The following is a 22563-nucleotide window of genomic DNA, read 5'->3' as shown; positions in this document are numbered from 1 at the left end:
TGGGACATTTTTGTATTATTTATTTATTCAAACTCGGGCTTTTTTTTACCAAAGGCAGCTTGAATAAAGATATTAAATATTCTCCATTGGCGTTTGGTTGGTTTATTTTGACGTTATTATTACAGTACTTAAAACAGCCGTAGAGTAAAAAACCCGCGTGCACGCGCGCGCGCGCTCTATGAAATTGCCGTAGAGAGTAAACAACCCGTGTGCACGCGCGCGCGCTCGATGAAATTGCCAGATATACGTGTGTGAGTTCTGTGGTGGACGTTCAAATTTGCTGTTTAGAATCACACCAAAATGCTGAGCTTTTTGAGTTTCCTGTTGTTTGCTGGAGTATGTTTATCTGTAGTTAGCGCAGAGCTTATTCCTGCAAGCACAGATCCATGCAATCTGAATGAAGATCTTACTATAGATGTACGATACCCGGTAGAAGATCCAGACGATGTGAGATGTGGAGCCGAGCGAGAGCTGGAAGACGTTAACGGTCGTGACGCTCCGGAAGTCGGTATCCAAATGAAGGATGAACTCGAATATTTAGAAGATTTCCTCGGTATGGAAGGGAGGGGAGATGATCAGGTTTGTTTCTTCCACAAGTATTGCAGGTTTTTGGTGCTATTTGTAGGACACAAAACACAACTATCAGTATCACTATCAGCAGCTATAAAAGAGCCAGTATTCCAGTAATCTTTAGTTTCCAAAGCTTTCTAAACTCTAAAAAAAAAGAAAATAAAGGTGAATTTTTAATGTATGTTTACTGATAATTTGGCATTATAAATCAGCATTACGTTGACAAAAAAACAACAATCTAGATGACCGATAATGTCAAAATTTCGAGAAAGGAATCTAGGGCCCCAGTCACTCACTGGGTCTAGGTCTAAACAATTTATTATTAGATTAGAAGACAAAATATAGCTGAATTTTTCAAAAATACGCTTACAAGAACTTATAGATTGTCAGCCATAAAGACAGGTCAGATTATCTGTGTCTGGCATACTTCTCATTTTGTCTAGCAATTTCGGTTTGGCCCAGGTTTTCCCAAGTAGCAGGATTCATAAAAGGTTTTAAAGCCATTGGACCCTTTCGGTAAACAGTGTTGTCCAAGGCCCACACTTTGTGTACCACAACTTCTATATCAAATAACAAACCTGTGAAAATTTAGGCTCAACGGGTCATCGGAGTCGGGAGAAAACGATGGAAAAACCCACCCTTGTTTCCGCGCTTTTCGCCGTGTCATGACATGTGTTTAAAATAAATCCGTAATTCTCGTTAACATGAATTTATATTGTTTTGCTGTTTTCTCAAAAAGTAAAGCATTTCATGGAATAATATTTTAAGAGAAATCTTTCACCATTGCCTTCTGTAAACCCTGTAAGTCTGTGAACTTTTTTCTTTTTTTTCTGAACCGAAAGGGTCCAATGGCTTTAAAACATTCTTTGATTTACTCTGGGAAAATGCACTAAGTTGATACACTTTGAAAAGAAATATGACACGATTTTGCTTTCCAAGATAAATAATCTAAACTTCTTATTTTGTTTATCGAGCTTCGTGGAGAGCCGGGTTGAAAGACTAATTTATATTCTTTGAAACAAAAGCTGGTCTTGAGAATTATGGTTATTGTAACAGGTTTTTCAATTAAATTCATGATATTATGCATTTTAAGACAGACCAGCTGTTGAATGGCATACGATTTCCAATTTATGATACAGTTTACAAATAGTATCTTTAGATACAGCAGAGCAAAATATCATAAGGCTGCTTTTTAAAGCAAAAAAAAAAGTATTAAAGACACTGGATAACTTAACCTTTGGTAATTGTCAACGACCAGTCTTCTCACTTGGTGTATCTGAACATCTGCATAAAACAACAAATCTGTGGAAATTTGAGCTCAATTGGTCGTGGAAAGTGCAAGATAATGATAAAAAAATTGTCACACGAAGTTGTGTGCTTCTGATCAGATGCTTGATTTCGAGACCTCAAGTTCTAAATCTGAGGTCTACTCGAAATCAAATTCGTGGAAAATATTACTTCTTTCTCGAAAACTACATTACTCCAGAGGGAGCTGTTTCTCACAATGTTTTAAACTATCAACCTCTCCCTATTACTCCATTAAAGGTTTTATGCTAATAATTATTTTGAGTAATTACCAATAGTGTTCACTGCCTAAAAAATATTTTAACCAGACTGAGGTTACCACCCAAACTACTATTTCACCTGGTACAAATTGTGGCTGGTTTTTAATTTTTGCTTAGCAGATAATTGTAAAGCACTCTTTTTTGCTTTCTAAAAGCAGCTCTACAGTATGAAATTGGGCAAGGCCATAAATTTTCATTTTGCAAAACAATTTGTAAACCACTGATGTAACAAGTACCTCAATGTTCTTTAGCACTGTGTCAATGATAAACAAAAAGTCCATTGTCTTATTTATTTTCAGCTTAAGCTGTTCTGCCATCTTGTCGCTTTTATTACAAACTCGTTGTATGTATTATGTTCATCTGTCCTTTTTGTCTGTTTGTCTGTCTGTCTGGTTGTCTTGTTTTCTTGTCTGTCTGGCTGTTTTTTACAAGCTTTTGCTTACCAAAACGGCCCTGTACTCTATTTATTTATTTATTTTTACTCTTACTTAAAGATATGTTTTGCTTTACTCCGTAATACACGTAACTGACGCTATTCTTTATGAGAGTATGGAAATAAATGTATTCTTGAATTGAAAAAAAATTGAATTGAGTTTGTGGAACACAAAAAGTTACTAACATTCATGTCATCTGTTTATAATGGTATCTTTGTAAAAAAAAAAGTGTACCCATTATTGAAAAAATATACCCAGTGTGGCTGTTCACTAAAAACACTTTGAGAACAAAAATATTTAATTGTAAAAGGAAAATCAATCACTGAGAATACCTACTTAAAAAAAAAAAAAGATTAATAAATAAATTAATTAAATAAAAACACCTACAGGCCTTGTTGGTATAGGTTTTTGCAGAAAGTGATTTATTTTTTGTCTGATCCAAAAAGGCATTTTCGCACTTTTTTATGATGTCTGATCACGGACCCCACACCTGCTGTTAAAATCATTGTTGGAGAAAACTCCATTGTGCATAATCGATTTTTCTCAACATGTAAATGATAAGTTTATCCTTGATTAATACTAATATAAATATTGCAAAGATAGTTGTTAAATATGGGTGAGCTTTGTCCTGTTTTTGTTTTGTTCACTGAAAGATCAGAATCTGTTTCTAAGTTCAGAGAAAAAGTTGCTTCTCATATAAATAGGTAGAACAAATATTGTGTATTTTTTATGGAAAACCTAGCAATTTTGTATAAATTGCACCTTTGGATTAGAAAATAATAAAAGTAGGCCTCAAATTAACTCACAACAATAATAAACTGAAATTTTGCCCCTTACCAGCAGAAAATAGATTTGTCCCTTTGATATTGAAAAGATAGTTGTTAAAGGAACACGTTGCCTTGGATCGGACGAGTTGGTCTACAAAAAGCTTTTGAAACAGTTTGTTATGAAATGCATATGGTTAGAAAGATGTTTTAAAAGTAGAATATAATGATCCACACAAGTATCACTCAAAATTTCACGGTTTTCTTTTTACGTCGCGAACTATCACGGTTGGCCATTTATGGGAGTCAAAATTTTGACTCCCACAAATGGCCAACCGTGTTATTGGACGTGGTAAAAAGAAAACCACGCAATTTCGAGGCATATTTGTGTAGATCATTGTATTCTACTTTTACAACATCTTTCTAACCATATGCATTTTATAAAAAACGGTTACAAAACGCTTTTCAAAGACCAACTCGACCGATCCAAGGCAACTTGTTCCTTTAAACATTTGGGTAAGCTTTGTCCTGTTTTTGTTTTGTTCACTGAAAGATCAGAATTTGTTTCTAAGTTCAGGGAAAAGCAACCAGCTTTTAAACCATAAATTGCATTTCTTATAATTAGGTAGAAAATATAATGTGTATTTTTTTTTATCCGAAAGCCTCTAGCAATAGTTGTAAAGTTCTGCAAAATTATTTTGTATAAATTGCCCCTGTTGATTAGCAATTAAAAAAAGAAGACCTCAAATTAACTCACAGCAATCGCCATGGTGCCCTGTACTGTTGACTGTGGTGCCCTTGTAAGGTTTCAAATAAACTTATATGTTGCCCCGTACCAGCGGAAAATAGATTTGTCCATTTGATAGCGAGGTTTAAATATTGAAAAGATAGTTGTTAAACATTTGGGTAAGCTTTGTCCTGTTTTTGTTTTGTTCACTGAAAGAACAGAATCTGTTTCTAAGTTCAGAGAAAAGCAACCAGCTTAACCATAAATTGCATTTCTTATAAATAGGTACACTCTAAATTACAAGGATTTAAATTTAAATCCACAGGATTAAATTTTAAATCTTTCAAGGATTGTCGTTAGGGACCAATCAGCGTGGATTTAAAATTAATCTTTCAAAAGGTTAAAACAATTAGTTTTTGGAGGATTAATTTAATCAATCCCAGTGGATTTATTTTTTCAAATCTTTACAGATTTAACCTTCACTCGTTTAATTACTTAAACCTAGATGCTAGCAATCTTTTCGGATTCATTTCTAATTTTCCTTGGAATTAAAACATTAAACACGATTTCTGAACCAGCAGGAAAAACAAAACAAAGTAAAAACAACAGTTTTAAAATATTTGCCTTCAAAATTTTATTTTCAAATATACAAGTTAAATAATACACATAGTTTTGACAATAAACCTCGACATACATTTGACCTATGTTGTCCATAAACATGAAAAGTTCTATTTTGTAGCTACATGTTTACCACTCAAGCGTTAAATCTGCAATTTCATTCAAATATTCTTCGAAGATTCGAGTGGTTGGTAACCAGTTGTTTACAGCCTCTGGACACATTTGAGAGATTTTTTTTAAAACAAAACAATTTGTTTGTTTCCTAGATGGACAGTCTAGTTACGACACTAGCTTTATTTCAAATAACTTGTTTAAAAAAAAAAGATATTGCCACAAACAATTTGTTAAATGCTTTTGAATTAACTGATGCACTACCTTTCTCCTACAAATAATTTATTTGAAGCAAAACTGTATGCTGTATCCAAGGGAATGCCACTTCAAATTAGGTGTGTGAATTATGTTTGATATCAGTTGGATAACCGGATTTCATTGTAGCAAGGATCTCCAAAGTTGTTGGTTTTTCAGAATAGTCTGACCCACACTCAAAAACGGATTTTAAGAACTTATCAAAAGTTTCAACTACTGACGACCCCCCCCCCCCCCTAACTGGAATGCAATCCAGACAAAAGACAAACTGCTTCAGCTTTCTCTCAGGGAAGTTGTTTAGGTTGCTGTATCTCTTTAGATGTCAAGTTTGTAACGATGTGTGTGCTACTCCCCTCCTGTATTTGAAAAAAAACATGCTCGTGATAATGAAATGTTCTCATTTGAAATGCAGAGTTTTTTCTTGACCGGTTTGGAAAAAGGGGTGGGCTGTTTAAGTCCCAAAGAAACGTCTTTGAAGAATTCTGTCCCTGGTCGACATAATTATGATCAAAAAACATGTATGTATAATACAACAAACACAAAAGTGACCCTTGGCCTGTATGTGAATTTGACCTTGATATAGGTGAATCCACATGTTTATGTGACAAGATTAAATACTTTCAAATTACTCAGCTATTATAGGGGCCCCTCAAACGTGGATATGTGATTGTTTTTCAAATGATATTATTATAAACTCACTGCTTGTTTATAGCAAAAGCAATTGCGTCAAAGAAATCAAGTTCTAAATAAATGTGAGTTCTTTCTGATAGAGCTGATTTAAATAACATTGTGGCTTAAAGTGGAATTAGTAGGCCCAGGTTTCACAAAGAGCTAAGTTTGATTTTAGCTGCAAATCAATCGCAGTTGCTAAGTAAAGTGTGATGTCACAATACAAATTAGCATGGTAATACTGACAATTTGTCTTGCAATGAATGTTATTGCATAGTGAAATGGACCACTGTTACATTTCAGTAAAGGAAACATAATTTTAAACAACCTCCATCTAGGGGAAATAGTACTTACCAGCTTGTTCTGAATAATGTTCTGAACCTCAACAGCTACAATTGAAACCTCTTGACTTCAACACTGGATGAAGGAAACTGTAAACAGCAAACACTAAGGAACAAAGGTCACCTGAAACATGAAAACATCCAGACGACTGTTAGTGTTAACAAACCCTCCACATCATTACCATGGAAAATGGTAGCATTAACTAAATGTAAAGTATATGTCACTGTAATTTACGGTTGTTTTTCTGTTGACCAGCACACAATCGTTGAATATAAAAAACATGTCAGTCTCTATTTTTCTAGTTTATGTTATTGAGGCTCTTGTAATGGGGCTCAGGTGGCCATATGCAAACAAACCACTCGTTTTTAAAAACAGTTTTGTATTAAATTATATCTCCCACCATATCGTAAAAAGTATTACTTTCCTTAGCAACCATGCCAACAAATGCAAAATTTTAATTGTATCTTAATTGTATTACATGGGAATAATAATCAACAAAAAAACACAAGACATGCTTACCAGCTTGATCTGACTATTATTAATGTTGGAATTTGCATCAGATACAATTGAAATCTCTTGACTTTGCCTGAACGCAGAAAACTGTAAACAGCGACCAGAAGAAAGACAGGTCACCTGAAAAATGGAAACATTCAGACGATAAAAATTAAGAAAAACCTCACATTATTATAAAGAGTTTTAGTAGTAGCCTATGGAACTTCAAACAAAGCTTTAACTAGAGACAATTTGGTCCAACAAAATTGTGTCATGTTTTCTTTTTTTCGACTTGCAAAAAATCTGTGCATTATATTTTCCAGGATTTAAGACTACATTTTCTTAAACTATTTATTCTGCAAAACAATACCACTATGGGTTCTCTCAAGATATGTTATTAAAAAAAAACATGATTCTCTAACTAATTTAAATTTGCTAGCCTATCGAAATCGTTCTTTCTTCATTTTTAGAGCACAGAGTCTATAAATTAGACACGTTTCTATTGTAAAATATTGCCCTATCTACATATATTAATTATCATGTTGGGTGACCAACAAAAGCAACACCAAACAGTAAAACACTTCCGTTCGTGAACTGTAGAGAGAGTTTATGCAACGGGGAGCTGAAATCTGGTCCGTCGTCGTCGCTGGGAAAAAATGAACTTGGTGGGGGAAACTGAGTGAAAATCGGTCTTAAATTCACTCTTTTCCTTTTCAAGTTCGTTGTCTCTGCATGCGGAGTATGGTCATGGCCATGGACATGATAACGTTTCTCCATTGGAATGGTTAATGTTTGGTTTATTTAGTTAACAACGATGTTCACACTGACTTTAATACAACACCAAAATATACGTGGACGTTGTATAAAATGTATAACATTAACATAATTTCGTCGAGATATAATTTTTACCACAGGTCATGATCGTCGTGTAAACAATCATAAGGTTTATCGCGATTCCGAGACGCACTGCATTGTGGGAAGGAATATGGGGCGGTTACTATGCAGTTTGTACGACTCGCGCACGCAACGCCTATACCTTTGTGTGCAGTCAACAGCGCCCTCTCTTGATATTTTGCTATTCGCGATAAACCTTAATAAGCAATCACCTTGGTGCCCCACGCTGTTGGCTGTGGTGCCCTTGTAAGGTTTCGAATAAACTTACATTTTGCCCCTTAGATTTGTCCCTTTGCGAGGTTTAAAGCAGTGGACACTGGTTTATTACTCAAAATAATTATTATCATAAAACCTTACTTGGTAAAGAGTAATGGGGAGCTGTTGATCGTATAAAACATTGTGAGAAATGGCTCCCTCTGAAATAAAGTAGTTTTCGAGAAAGAAGTAGTTTTCCACAAATTCGATTTCAAGACCTCAGATTTAGAATTTGAGGTCTCGAAATCAAGCATCTGAAAGCACACAACTTCATGTGACAAGGTGTTTTTTCTTTCATTAATATCTCTCAACTTGACGCCCAATTGAGCTCAAATTTTCACAGGTTTGTTATTTTGTGCATATGTTGAGATACACCATGTGAGAAGACTGGTCTTTGACAAATACCAATATTGTCCAGTGTCTTTAAGACTTGAATCTTCAAAGATCACTGCCAATTTGTGATTTTTGCAGATTCTAAATTCTGTTTGGTTTCTGTTTGTGAATGCTGCAGCCAATGATGCAATTGGTACCTGGTTCTGCTTGCTTAACATGGATGGATACAATGCTCTTTCTTGATGAAAATACTGTAATCAGCTGAAACTTCACCAAGTTACTTATCTTGTACCTTTATTGATAATATAAATCTGCAAGAATATTTAAAGGCAGTGGTCACTATTGGTAATTACTCAAAATAATTATTGGCATAAAACCTTACTTTGTACAGAGTAATGGTGAGAGGTTAGTAGTAGGAAAAAAATTGTGAGAAACGGCTCCCTCTGAATTGTAGTAGTTTTCGAGAAAGAGGTAATTTTCCATGAATTTGATTTTGAGACCTCAAGGTTAGAATTTGAGGTCTCGAAATCAAGCATCTGAAAGCACACAATATCGTGTGACAAGGGTGTTTTTTCGTTCATTATTATCTTGCAACTTTGACAACCACTACATTAGACTTGTAGACAACTCGTTAACGGTCCCACACGATGAGAAAGTCGAGTTGTCACTGCTCTCGCGCGAACTGCTGTTTGCCCATTATGGGGGGAGTAGAAGTCGGCAGCGTGCAGTAGTCGCGCAACCAGCAGTTCGCTATCTCACCGCGTGGGACCATAATTGACTTGTCCACAAGTCTACCACTACATGCAAAAATGAGCAGGACACCAGTCACAAATTTTTCTTGTGACTTGCTAGTTTAGCTGGTAACCCTATTCTGGTAAGCATATTTTGCTTAGATACTTTATGTGCCTGAGCAGGTCTATGTAATTGGGTCATATTGGATGTGGACTCAAATAAATTAATAAATCAATAGTTTTCCTTCATATTTTGATCATTTTTCAGGAGGCATTCTTCTTTACCCTTGTGATGGTAGACCCGGATGCACCGACTGATGAAAGCGACCCGATGTATTTTCTGCATTGGCTCATCGTTGATATTCAGGTATAACACGTAATCTGTTTTATGCTCCTTTTTACTGTGCTCATGCGCATGAAAAACAGTTTCAATCTTTTGTAGGACACAACAAAAACACACTTGCAAAACATAAATTCTGTTTAAGAATTTATGGAAGTGGGCTTTGGATCTGTGGATTGTGCGAGTTGGTCTTTTAAAAGCGTTTATACCGTTTGCTCTAAAATACATTGTTCTAGAAAGATGTTTTAAAAGTAAAAAATAATGCTCCACACAAATATGCCTCAAATTGCACAATTTTTGATATACACTTACCTCGTGAACTAAGACAGCTTGCCAATATGTTGAGCCAAATTTTTGACTCCTTTTATAATGGCGACTGTGTAAGTTCGCAAAAAAACAAGGAAAATTAGCCATGCATTTTTAAGGCATATTTGTGTGGATTCTTATATTCTACTTTGAAAATATCTCAAACTATAGGGCCTATTGCATTTTATAACAAATGGTTACAAGTGCTTTTCAATGATCAAGTCGCCCAATCCAAGGCAACTTGTCCCTTTAAACTGCTCATCATTGGTAATCAGGTACAATATGCCATCTGTTGCACTCAGCATTGATTCCTGAATAACTAGATGCTTTGTCTTGTTTGGGATGTCCGAAATTAATATTAATAAGTCAATGGGTTTTACTAGACTGGCGCCCACCTGTTGTTTAATAAATGGCCAAGCTTTCCTAACAACAGTTTTTTTTTGGTAAACTAATTATCGAGTTTTGATTTACGGATCTGTTATAAAGAGGAGGACAGATTTCCCTACGTCACCAAAATTTTCTGTTTGTGTAATTATCTGTGCATATCTCAGCACTGGACTCGTATAAACTATTCAAATTGTTCAAAATTACCATAAAAACCTTCTTATGGAACGAGCAACGTAGACCTGTTGTAGTATAACATTGGGAGAAACAGCTCCCTTTGAAGTAACATAGTTTTTAAGAAAGAGGTAATTTCTCACTCAAATATTTGAATCTGAGAAAGACTTAAGGAAGCCTTTCTTAGGCATTTGAAAGTAAGTTTCCATTGTTACAATTATTTTGAGTAAGACCAATAGTGTGTCTATCCCTTTAACATTAGCTTGATAGTGTGGGTTGGGGTTTCCTGCTTCAAATCTCAAGGGCATCCTCTTAAAAAAAAACCTTAGTCACATGAAGTTGTGTGCTTTCAGATGCTTGATTTCGAGACCTCAAACTCTAAACTTGAGGTCTTGAAATCAAATTTGTGGAAAAATACTTCTTTCTCGAAAACTACTTCACTTCAGATGGAGCCTCTCTCACAATGTTTTATACTATCAACCTCTCCCCATTACTCGTTACCAAGTGAGGTTTTATGCTGATAATTATTTTGAGTAATTACCAATAGTGTCCACTGCCTTTAAGTTGTTATTTCCTATGGTTAACTGTTCTTATTTCAGCATCTTTATTGTTGTTTGATGTAGTTTGTTTTTGTATTCCTCTTGCAGGGAGCTGATTTTACGAATGGACATGGAAGGGAGATAAGAAGTAAGCCTCCATGTACAATATGATACAATGAGTTGTTTGATGACCGGAGTCATTTAAAAAAAATCATACATTTGAAAAGAGCCTGATCTATAATTCATAAATACCTCAGACAGTTTCGCTATTCCTATTGATGGAGAGCGCGTCACGTCTGGGTGTTTAAACCTTTGATAATGACCAGTGTTTATGACCGGTTGTGAGCAGGACAGTTTCTTCATTCCTATTGGTCGAGAGCATCGGCTGGAACAGTTGTGCCAGATTACGCGATGCGCACAGCAATCTCCCTATAAGGAGTTGTTTACCCGAGAACCAGGCCTCGGCGGGTTTAAACCACTAGTTGAAAACCGATTCAACACACTTTGATTCCCATTCAAAAATACTTTTTCGGTCAAAAAACATCAACACTTTTGGTCAAAAAGTAAAATAAATGTAAAAATTAGAATTGTTCAATGATTTCTTTCAACACAACACCCCTCCAGCTATGAAATGGTATAGGCCCTCTGCCGCCCTCGGGTGAAAAGCTCCTTATAAGGGAATGCTGTGGGCATCGCGCGTATCGCGTGATGTGGCACAACTGTCCCGGCCGTTGCTCTCGACCAATTGGAATGAAGAAACTGTCTTATAAGCACAGGTGCAAGCTCGCGTGTCATGCCCATGTTTCAACACTTTTTCCTGGTCATAAACAACGGTTTATACACACCCACATGACGCGCTCTCCACCAATAGGAATAGCGAAACTGTCCGAGGTATTTATAAATGCTAATTTAAACCCCATTTATGATGATGTATATCTGGAAGTAAGTTGCTGGAGCACGGTTTATACTTCCTGCCAATGAAAATGCAATACAAATTTTGATCTCACAGGGCTGTTTCACAGCGAATGTTTCACTGGAGTTGTGCACAAGTCAACTGACGCGAACTATTCAAATTTGATGCAAGTTTGTGATGTAAAAAATTTATATTCAAACGCATTCGCAGGAAGTATGAACTGGGCTTCAGTAATGCAAATTCTGTGAGGGTTAAGCTTGGGCGATATCACGATATTATCGAATATCGCGATACTAATTTGGAAACGATTTCGATATCGAATTGATTTGGTTTTAATCGAAATATCGATATATCGCAATATATCGCGATATCGATTAAAGGCAGTGGACACTATTGGTAATTACTCAAAATAATTATTGCCATAAAACCTTTCTTGGTGACGAGTAATGGGGAAAGGTTGATAATATAAAACATTGTGAGAAATGGCGGTCTCTGAAGTGCCATAGTTTTTGAGAAAGAAGTAATTTTCCACGAATTTGATTTCGAGACCTCAGATTTAGAACTTGAGGTCTCAAAATCAACCATCTAAACGCACACAACTTCGTGAGACAAGGGTTATTTTTCTTTCATTATCATCTCGCAACTTCGATTACTGATTGAGCTCAAATTTTCACAGGTTTGTTATTTTATGCACATGTTGAGATACACCAAGTGAGAAGACTGGTCTTTGACAATTACCAATAGTGTTCACTGTCTTTAAGTATCGCAATATCGCGATGTATTTCCTAGCTTAGACATCTTGCACACCCATAGGTTTGGAGTAAAACCAGAAGAATAGGTCATTAGAACACCTCTCTTATGCTATGACTGTCTCTTCTACAACTTTCACTGGGACTTTGAAGACTGATGATGTCAAATTTAATTAATCGCGATTATATCGAATATCGTGATATATTGTCGGCGATATAGTGAATAAAATAAATCGATATCGCCCAAGCTTAGTGAGGGTGTCTTTGTATTCAGCGGAAAATTTATAAGAAATTAAATAAGGAACTCTATAACTTTTGTTACAGGTTACTCTGCACCAAGCCCTCCTCCTGGCAGTGGTCCTCATCGCTACCAATTCTTTGCCTTCAAGCAACCTAACGGGGCATTCACAGATACCATCTATGGCATCCCGGAAGGCAGCAGAGCCAATTTCAACCTCAAGCATTTTCTGATGGAGAATAATTTGGGGGCACCAGAAGTAGGGTACCAGTTTCTATGTGAGAATGAAGAAGAGTAAAGGAAAGGTAACGTGTATTCTTACATTATTCATTTTTGTTTTTACCCGTATACACTGATGTGTATTAGCACTGTATACTCAGTACTTGCCCAAGCTCTGTGAAAATTAAACATTTCTTATATTCTGAAATTGGTTGTTTAGCCACTTTCAATTTTTCAAAACTGGCTTACAGTGAATGTTTTTAACACCCCAAAAAACTGGGAGCGTGAGCCAACTGCTTTTTCCAGTCAGCTGTCCGGCTAACACTTATTCGTAGCAGCACCGGGTGTGCACCTATGCTTGCCTGATGCTTCATTTAAGGCCCGGTCACACAGGCCCCAATAAATTGGTTGAATGAGCGTGGGCAAATTCCACGTGGAGCAATTCAACCAATCGCAAGCGTGCATTTTTATTGTTATCGTTTTCGTTCTCGTTATCGGGCCTGTGTGACCGGGACAAAGGGGAACTGGAACTAATGCTCAAAATCTCCCTTTTGGGGGATTATTGTGTAATTCCTGATTCCTGATGTTTGTCTTGTTACACAAATGTGGCATACAAGAATGGAAAGCATCTGTGCCATTGTTTGTCATTGTAATCGGCTCAATAAGACCACCAAACTGTGTACAAACTTCTTCTGATAGCGTCCTCTTTTGAATCCTCGTTCTCCAGCCCACGTTCATTTCCCCTAAGGGGGAAAAATTTCCAGGGCTAGATAGAATCTTGGTCCAATCAAGCTCTGCCTCAATTGAAGCAAAAATACAATGAAATACAATGGACAGTATCTAATAATAATGATAATAATAATAATGTACGTTTATAGGGCACACATATCTATTGAAAATGCTCAAGGCGTCAACAAGAAAGTCATTCAAATGAAAAACAAAACCAAAGGTTATTAATTAATTAAAAGCAACTCCCATCAGATGAGTTTTTAACTGTCTCTTAAATGTTGATATGCTGGTGCATGACCTAATGGGTGGTGGTAAAGAGTTCCAGAGACGAGGGGCTGCTGCAGCAAAGGATTTATCCCCCCATGATCTGTTCGCTCTAAACTCTACCAGTTTCATGTATCTACGTAATCAAATTCTTGCAACAATGGGACAAAGGCATGGAATCTAGGGATAAACAATGACCCACGTACAGAGGAGGAATTCCAGCATTGTTTTTTTACTGCCACCTGTCCTCTTTATGTGTGGGTGTCCTCTTTGATGCACGGTGAGATGGAAATTATCTGTGCTTGTGTTCCAGTGAAGCCCAACCGCTGGAGAGTCTGCCCCCCCCCCCCACCCCCATGGGAAATTAACAGGTGGCTGGAGGGGGAGGATTCCAAAGAGGGCGCTATCATCAGAAGAAGTTTGCTCTTAGTTTGCCATATGTGGGGACAAAGTCTCAGGGGGACAGAATCACAGAAAGTATGGATGGCCTTTGGTTGGTCTTCTGATATACGAAGATGCACGTCACACGATTTTTAGCACAGAAAATACTGTTGTCAACACGACATCTGGCTGGCAACAACTTGTTACACATTGAAGTAAACATTTGATTTTCATTATTATTGTAAGGTGTTAGATGGCAGATGTAAATGATAACATGCAATATCTTTGTTTCCATGAAGAGACACTTTTAGCCCCCGCAGACAGACAGTGCAGGGTTACAACCTACATGTTCCTCTACTCTAGAGCAGGGTGGCTTTCCCTGGGGGTATGCCCATTCGCTGAAAGTGGTCTAAGTGTGAAAGAGCTGGCCGTTATTCCCTGGGGTTGAATGGAGTTAGTGTGAAAAGTGTCAAAACATGGGGGTGCAACCAATGTACCCATTCAGGGGGAATTGACGTACAAAATAGAGTTTGCAACCAATAGAACAGGGGCCAATTTCATAGAGCTGCTTAAGCTAAAAATTTGCTTAAGCACGGAAATGGCTCGCTTATTTGACACATGTTACTGGCCAAAATTTCCTGCCATATACATTCCTTATGACTAGTATTTAGCTGTTGTTTACTTAGCATTACAATGGAGTGGAGTCTTGGCTGGTAATCTGATTTTACTAAGCAATGATTTTTTTCCTTACGCAACATTTTTTTGCAGGTATGGCAGGTATACATGTACATGTAGGTGATGGGATTTTGTACTTTTGATGATACTAGCATGGAATTTCAGCTAACAGTCAGAGGAGATATTCAATGGCTATTGGCTAAAAGGCCATCATAGATTTGCCCTATGAAAAAAACATATCATACATGCAGGCAATGTTTGTTATTTTGAAACGACAAATATGCATTGGCCTTAGCCAATTTATCAAGCTTTTCTCAGGCATCTGAAAGCACACACACAACTCTACGCGACAAGAGTAGAGTTCTTGCAACTTCAGAAGTATTCAGAGGTTGTTACTTTATGCATATTGGGATACACCAAAAGTGAGGATATATACTGGTCTTTGCAAAATACCAAATGTAAATATTCTGCCGTCGATTTCACAAAACTCATTAACTTAAGACTAATCTTAGGACTTGGGTAGAGTCCCAACCCTGCACTGTAACATGCAGACCCTTGATTAATCCTAAGTTATAAGACGAGTTACTCGTCCTAACTAGAGATAAGACGAGTCCTAACTCTTTGTGAAATCGACGGCTGGCACCCAAAAAATGTTTACGGAGGCTGCGACAATCAATCAAAATATAATTTGTCTGCTTGTTTTATTCAAATCTGTGTAAAGGATGGGCAAGAAAAAATGGAGCTGAGCAAAAACAAATTCCCATAACTATTTCTCGTACCTTCCCTTTACTATCAGCTGCATTTCCCTAAACAATTCCTCCCTGAGCTTTCCTAAATCATAAGCTCGGTAAAAAGATGTGTGGACGGAAGATTGTTTTGGTCTCGTGTGGGGAGAGGAAGTTCCGGAGAATGGATTCCTGTGGGTGGACAGCCGACTGATGGCTGTTAGAAAAAGCTGATGATATTTGAGCACAGAGGGATTATATAAAATGGCCGCTGTGTACATAAGAAATTGGGTAGTTTGTCAGACCAATTCATTCTTGCAAATAGAAAGATGTTGCTTCAAAATGTTTTTCAGACTCCAGGCAATTAGTAAAGTCGTTGAGGAATAGGGGGAAAAAAACACCATTGTTTTTTTTTGCATTTCAGCTGCTCCTTTAATAATGGAAGAATTTAATTTTTTAAATAGAAATTAAAAAGTAACTTAAAGGAACACGTTGCCTTGAATCGGTCGATTTGGTCTTTGAAAAGCGTTTGTAACCGTTTCTTATAAAATGCATATGGTTAGAAAGATGTTTAAAAAGTAGAATACAATTATCCACACACATTTGCCTTAAATTTGCGTGGTTTTCCTTTTACTTTGCGAACTAACACAGTCGGCCATTTATGGGAGTCAAAAATTTGACTCTCATAAATGGCCGACCGTGTTTGTCGACGAGGTAAAAGGAAAACCACGCAATTTCGAGTGATACTTGTGTGGATCATTATATTCTACTTTAAAAATATCTTTCTAACCATATGCATTCTATAACAAACGTTTACAAACTCTTTCCAAAGACCAACTCGACCGATCCAAGGCAACATGTTCCTTTTAGCTTATATGGTTGTTGTTCAGTTTCTAAGTCTTATTGAGAAGAGTTGTAAATTTAAAGATGCAACTGTCCCTTTTTTCCTGGTTTGAGCCTCATGACAATAAACATTCCCTCCCCCATTCCACTGCTCAATGTTGTTAACCCCAGCTGGATTGAAGAGCGTGCAATGAGAGCCAACATTTAAAGGGGGCGGGGGCTCAACGAGATGGTCGGGATTGTAGCTTGCTACCTACTCATTGCCTCTCACAAAACAATCTTGGGTGCCCAAAAGACATTATGATAATGGGTACGATATAGTGGGTACCAACTTAGGAACTCCGGACTTCTGGGTCAGTCTAAATGCCGAACAGAGCGCTATAGAAAGAGCGCTATAGAAAGAGCCCTCACCTCACATGCCTTTTTAACAACTGAATTGCAATAGAATGCAGCTTTTTATGTTCCCTTTGACTGTGCCAGCAATATTTCATATCCAGGGTTTTTTCCCCACAACTTTTAGAACAATTTGTTTTATACATTGTAAATATTTGTCTCTCATTATAATCAATTATTTCTTAAATAATGTGTAAAAGTGTGATTTTTGTTTATTTTTAATCTCTGTATATTTTCATGTAATTCGATCTCTGGTCGCCATGGGAATTTGTTTTTAAAATAATAAACCAATAATGAATGAATGAAATGAATCTAGCCGCCATCTTAGAGGAATAATAGTGACGATACAATCGAGACACACAGATTTGTATACACAAATTTTAAGATCAATGTTACATGCAACTCTTTGTGAAATTGAGCCCAGGTTCCAGTTTTGTTTTCTGCGAACTGTTTGTCATGTGTAGGGCCTACTTTCTTTCATTTATGTTCCCTTTTTCAGTCTAACAGCTACAGACAAAGCAAAAGCAAACACCAGACAAAAATACATGAACAAACAATTTACAGTTTCAGACAAAAGTAGGAACAGATGGCGAACCAGACGCAAGTTTCCACCATTGTACCCAACAGCTTACATATAATTTTTTTGTTTTTCCACAGTTTCCACCCACCTCAGGTGTATTTTGCCGAAAATGATTAACCGACGACCCACCACTAGATGGGGGCGGGCAGCGCATGAGGGGGTGGAATTTTAAGTATTGGCGAGCGTTTATTTATTGGAACCATGCTAGAAGCTAAGCCAAGGAGAAACATTGTGTGTGTGGGGGGGGGGGGGGGGCGAATTTTGATGATTATGCACGTTCATGGAAGTGTTGGCGTTTATGTACAAATGTCTCACTGGATTTATATTACAGCACCATAATGTAGAGTCATGGAAGCACTTAAACAATTATTGCCACTGGGTCGAGTAATGGAATATTTTGTTTTCACGTTAATAATATTAATGTTGAACATTTCTAGTGCGCCATGTCTGTCAACGATGACACTCCTGGCGCAAAAAAACCCCATAAAAAACCTCTGCAAATATATAAGACAGCCAGAAGGTTTGAAGGCTGTCGTTTCTGAAATAGATATGTTTTGAGATGTGTTTTGAATTTGGGAACAAGTTGAATGTTTAATTCATATCGTTTGAGCAGTCTATCCATGGTAGGAATTCGAAAAAATATAGAGCTTCTGCATCCCAAAGTATTTTTAACTTGCATAACACATTAATGCTGTTGAACCAACGGTTCTCTTTAGATCAGAACCACCCCAACTCATTTAGATATAGTCATTACATAGTGTTACCGCAAGCTTTTCCATATCGTTTTTCCACCATGCAAAGTTTCATATGATACTTATTGATGTAATTTGTGTGGTTTTTTTTTCTTCTTATTTATCCAGATGTTTCAAGTCGTAAGTGAACTGAAGGCATTCAACGTTTTTCAAGATGGCGACATCGCAATATATGGCCGTATCTACTTCAGCAGTATGACTATATTTTAAACGACAGTTAAAAGTTTGTAGTTTATTAAAAGGTTTTACTTTTTTCCCTTGAAGGGAAGGTATATGTTTGTTTATCACTCCTAAAACCCCAGGTCAGAATTCCAGTTGAACTTAGTTAACTGGGGTCAACCGGTTTAACTGGATAGTGACCAAACTCGTCCATTTGGAATTTTGACCTGAATTTTGACCTGGGTTATTAAAAGGTTTTACTTTTTTCCCTTGTTTGGTTATCACTCCTAAAACTAACTGCAATAAAAACTTGCTTTGGATAGTATAAAGCATTTTGAGAATGAATCATTTCACTACAAAGTCAAGTGGTTATACCCAGGTCGAAAATTCCAGTTGAACCTAGTTAAACTGGCCGGTTTAACTGGAACTAGTTGAAACCAGTTGATAAACTAGTTAAACACAGTTAAAACCAGTTGGTTTAATATGGAAAATGGACAGAGACCAACTGGTTTATAATTTCAACCTTGTTGAACACAGTTAAACCTAGTCCAAACCAGTTGGTTAATATGGAAAATGGACGAGTTTGGTCACTATCCAGTTGAACCAGTTGACCCCAGTTAACTAGGTTCAACTGGAATTTTGACCTGGGTAGTTATCTCGCAACTTCGACGGCCACTTCCTGGAAGAGAATTTGTTCTCAAAATATTATACATTATCATATCAGACGCTTTGCTTATAACCAAGTAAGTTTTATGGTAATTAATTTTGTTAGTAACTACCAAGGTTTGTACAAGATTTGGTATTGTTTGGGATATTTTGGGGAAGTAGATCATAAAAACTTGTTGTTCTATGGCAGAAATGGTTTTCTTTTGTGAAGAGAGATCATATTTGGTTGGTGGTTGTAGATTGTAGACTTCCCAACTATTGATGGTTTGTGCATGGAGGTAGATTCATGGTTTGTGTATCTGTGATCAATCATTATGACTTTTAGTTACAAGATGTATCTCTGTGAATCACACAACACCGTGTTAAAGGCACTGGACACCATTGGTAATTACTCAAAATAATTGTTGGCATAAAACCTTACTTGGTATTACAAGCAATGGAGAGCTGTTGATAGTATAAAACACCCCCCTGAAGTAACGTAGTTTTCGAGAAAGAAGTAATTTTCCACTTAAATATTTGAAGTTGATTTCGAGACCTCAGAATTAGATTTTGAGGTACTGAAATCAAGCATCTAAAAGCATACAACTTTGTGTAACATAGGTGTTTTTTATCTCGGAACTTCGACGACCAATTGAGTTCAAATTTTCACAGGTTTGTTATTTTGTGCTTAAAACGTTGAGATACACCAAGTGAGAAGACTGGTCTCTGACAATTACCAATAGTGTCCAGAGCCTTTAAGGTTTCAGTCATCTACCCACTCAAAACTCATCATCATCATCACACCAGTGATGTTAAATCATTCTCATCTCATGGTCTGTACACCATCTATCCTCTAGTCCGCCGTTGCTTAACTCTTTCCCCCCTTGTGTGTGGGTGTGCGGCCCTTCCAGCTAGGTTAACTTTTCTTTTTTATTGACTATTCATCATCATCTGCCCCAAACACCGATTACAGATTTCTAGTTGATTGCCTTTTTTGTACGTGTTGTCATTTACCACTCAACACTCCCACTCTTATATAGTGGGTTTTCTAGAATCAGGAATTTTTCAGTCCGTGGGCAGTCAGAGAGTGTGTGGTGGCGATTGCCACATACTGTTGTGTCGTACCTCCAGTTCACATTGTGCATTCACAATTGCACAGAGTAGTGAGTGAATCTAAAGTGATAACCACTCTATTGGCATATGGTGGCATTTGAGTGTTTCTTAGTTTTTAACCCTTTGTCCTGTAACCAGTGGATTTATATTGTGTTTGTCTATGAGGAATGCGAATTTGACGAGTGATTTCTAATGATGAACTACGGTGAGTCCATATTTGTTTTCTGCACTCCAGGTATTTTCTCGTTTGATAGTTTTTGTTGGTGTTTTTTTGTTATTTTATTTTTTTTGAGTGAGTGTTTTTTTCTTTTTTTAAGCTTTATGTACTCTTCTTTTGATGAGGCATTGGTATCAAAGAGCATGATGAGTTTTAATTTTTACATTTATCTTTCTCAAAAAAATACTTTACAGAAACTATTAATATAAAGTTTTTCCCATGTAGTTTCAATAATGAAATGCAACTCCCTCTTAATGAAATTACCTTAATCATTCAACAACTAGACACATAAAGTGTTTTTTTCTTGGATAAATCTTAAGGAATGTTCTTTTAGTAAATTGGTTTTTATTTAAGAACAGCTCTATTTATTTACCTATTACAAGTTTATGAATGGAAAGTGAAACGATGCATCTGTGTGTATCAGGGGTTTCAACAACCAATCACAGTCTGCATTTGGTTGTCATATAAGGCTGTTTTTATACAGAGTGTTTGGCTATAATTCTGCAGGGAAGCAGCGTAGCAACATGTACATGTAGCTTCGCAGTGTAAAAGTATGCGTGTATGAGCAGTAGGAAAGACACTTGTTAGAACTGCAGAAGGTTAAGTCTGCAGAATAGTTAAAGGCATTGGACACTATTGGTAATTGTCAAAGACCAGTCTCCTCACTTGGTGTATCTCAACATAATATGCACAAACAAACAAACCTGTGAAAATTTGAACTCAATTGGTCTTCGAAGTTACGAGATAATAATGGAAGAAAAACACCCTTGCCACACGAAGCTGTGTGCTTTCAGATGCTTGATTTCAAGACCTCAAAAAAAATGTGCTAAGCACAGATCAGTATTGCTTAGCAGAAACAGGTCACCAGCCAAAATTACATTAAGTTTGCATTGTTGTGGTTGGTTTCCACTCAACTTTTGCTTAGTAATACTTGTCAAGCAGTGTTTTCTGCTTAACGCCTTTATGGAATTGGGTCCCCTGCAGGGTCGATTCTAGATGTCACTGTGTAGGCCTGAGTTTTTGTAGTCTGGACGATGACATTAAGGATACAAAGAGATAGGTCAAATGCTATCGATCCTCCAAGGTTATGGATCTATGCTTCTTGATAATTTCACATCACTCCAGGGGTGGATTTCACAAAGAGTTAAGACTAGTCTTATATCGAGTTGGACGAGTTACTCCTCCTAACTTAGTACTAGCTACACGTTTTCAATATCTCCTGACTAGTCCTAACTCTTTGTAAAATTGACCCCATTGCAACTTCGAGAGTCTAATCGACAGACAATACAGGGTTATGGATTTATGTTTTCCTTGCTAAAAGGAGGTGGGGTGCTCAACGTGGGGGGGGGGGGCGCTAAACCTACTCGTGTGACTTGGGGGCTTGTTGGACTTCTTAATATCGTAAATAAAAACTTGACTGAAAATGTCAACAGCCTACTCTTTCATTAACAAAACATCAAGCTTATTGTATGGAAAGCTGCATTATGTCCTCATTGTTTGAGATGTAATCAAACTAGCGGAGCTTCGCATCATCGTAATCTCTAATGTATTAAGAGAAGTGGGCGGGTTTTGGAGAAAGACAAAAGCAAATGCAGATTTGGGGATGCTTTTAATAAGCAGGGGGTAAAAACTGTAATAAATCAACTGCTGTTTTATGTCGCAATGAAATAAGTTTTAGATTTGGCGATGCTAACTTAAGCATCAGGTAAAATATGTGTAATAGACCAACTGCTGTTTTATGTCACAATGAAATAAGTTAAAGATTTGGCAATGCTGACTTTAAAGCAGCTGGAAAAATCTGTGTAATAGACCAACTGCTGTTGCATTCCCTAATGAGAGAAGTCTTTTGAATAGTGTATGACCCACAGACATAATTCTGTATGTCTGTGGTATGACCCAACACAACTGGGAAACAACTTGAAAACTCTCAGTTTTTGCTTCTTTATTGAGCTTGGTTTGATATACTGGTACTGTGTGCTGTTAAGTGCCTGGGGCCGATTTTCACAAAAAGCCTAAGATCAATCTTAACTGCAAATCAGTCATGGTTGCTAGGTAAAGTGTGATGTCACAATGCAAATCACTATGGTAATATTGACAATTTATCTTACAATGAATTTTAGTGCTTTGTGAAATCGATCCTCCTAAACCTTTACTATTTTTTTTAATGACTTATAAAACTAAACTTGTGTGTTTTCAGTCCAGTCCAGTTTTTTTTTTTATCAACATCTTGCCAAAGATTGATTTCTTTTATGGCAAACTTATGTCCAAATGTCTTAAGTGCAATTATATTATTTTGCAGTTCAATCTCTCCATTAAAACTTCTGGGAATCTTGAATTATTTAATGTGCTGTAGTAGGACTTTAAATTAGATCTAAGCAACTACAGATGTTTGTGCCTGAATTTCAAGTGTTTATTTAAAATGATGTTTGTTGTTAGTTGTATTTTAATATGAGGTGTAATTTGAT

General features: G+C 36.8%; 2 protein-coding genes across 8 annotated transcripts in view; one reads left to right on the top strand and one right to left on the bottom strand.

The window, feature by feature from the left end:
• The first annotated feature begins 222 nt into the window (after positions 1-222).
• LOC139941105 (phosphatidylethanolamine-binding protein 4-like) lies at positions 223-22549 on the top strand. The gene is made up of 5 exons (XM_071937537.1): positions 223-579; positions 9029-9127; positions 10612-10651; positions 12490-12708; positions 18073-22549. Exons 1-4 carry the CDS (start codon positions 301-303, stop codon positions 12699-12701), a joined length of 630 nt encoding a protein of 209 aa, XP_071793638.1. The 5' UTR covers positions 223-300; the 3' UTR covers positions 12702-12708; positions 18073-22549.
• LOC139941106 (uncharacterized) overlaps positions 526-22563 on the bottom strand; it is a 40318-nt gene continuing 18280 nt past the window's right edge. For 2 of the 7 annotated variants that reach the window (XR_011786535.1, XR_011786538.1), the window contains exons 3-5: positions 6575-6688; positions 6068-6178; positions 4677-5400 (exon numbers count right to left, since the gene is read on the bottom strand). Coding sequence is in view for 3 of the 7 variants with exons in the window: in XM_071937538.1 (XP_071793639.1) it covers positions 6161-6178; positions 6575-6688 (132 nt within the window). In the remaining 4 variants the exon portion in view is untranslated. Of the gene's footprint in view, positions 662-4676; positions 5401-5927; positions 6179-6574; positions 6689-22563 lie in introns of those variants that run through there. The other 5 variants (XR_011786537.1, XR_011786536.1, XM_071937540.1 and 2 more) reach the window with 5 other exon arrangements.

The sequence above is a fragment of the Asterias amurensis genome, chromosome 8 (assembly GCF_032118995.1).
Source record: "Asterias amurensis chromosome 8, ASM3211899v1".
In the NCBI taxonomy this organism is placed as follows: Eukaryota; Metazoa; Echinodermata; class Asteroidea; order Forcipulatida; family Asteriidae; genus Asterias; species Asterias amurensis.
The sequence above is the reverse complement of the archived record's forward strand: the minus strand, read 5'-3'. Positions and strand labels throughout refer to the sequence as shown.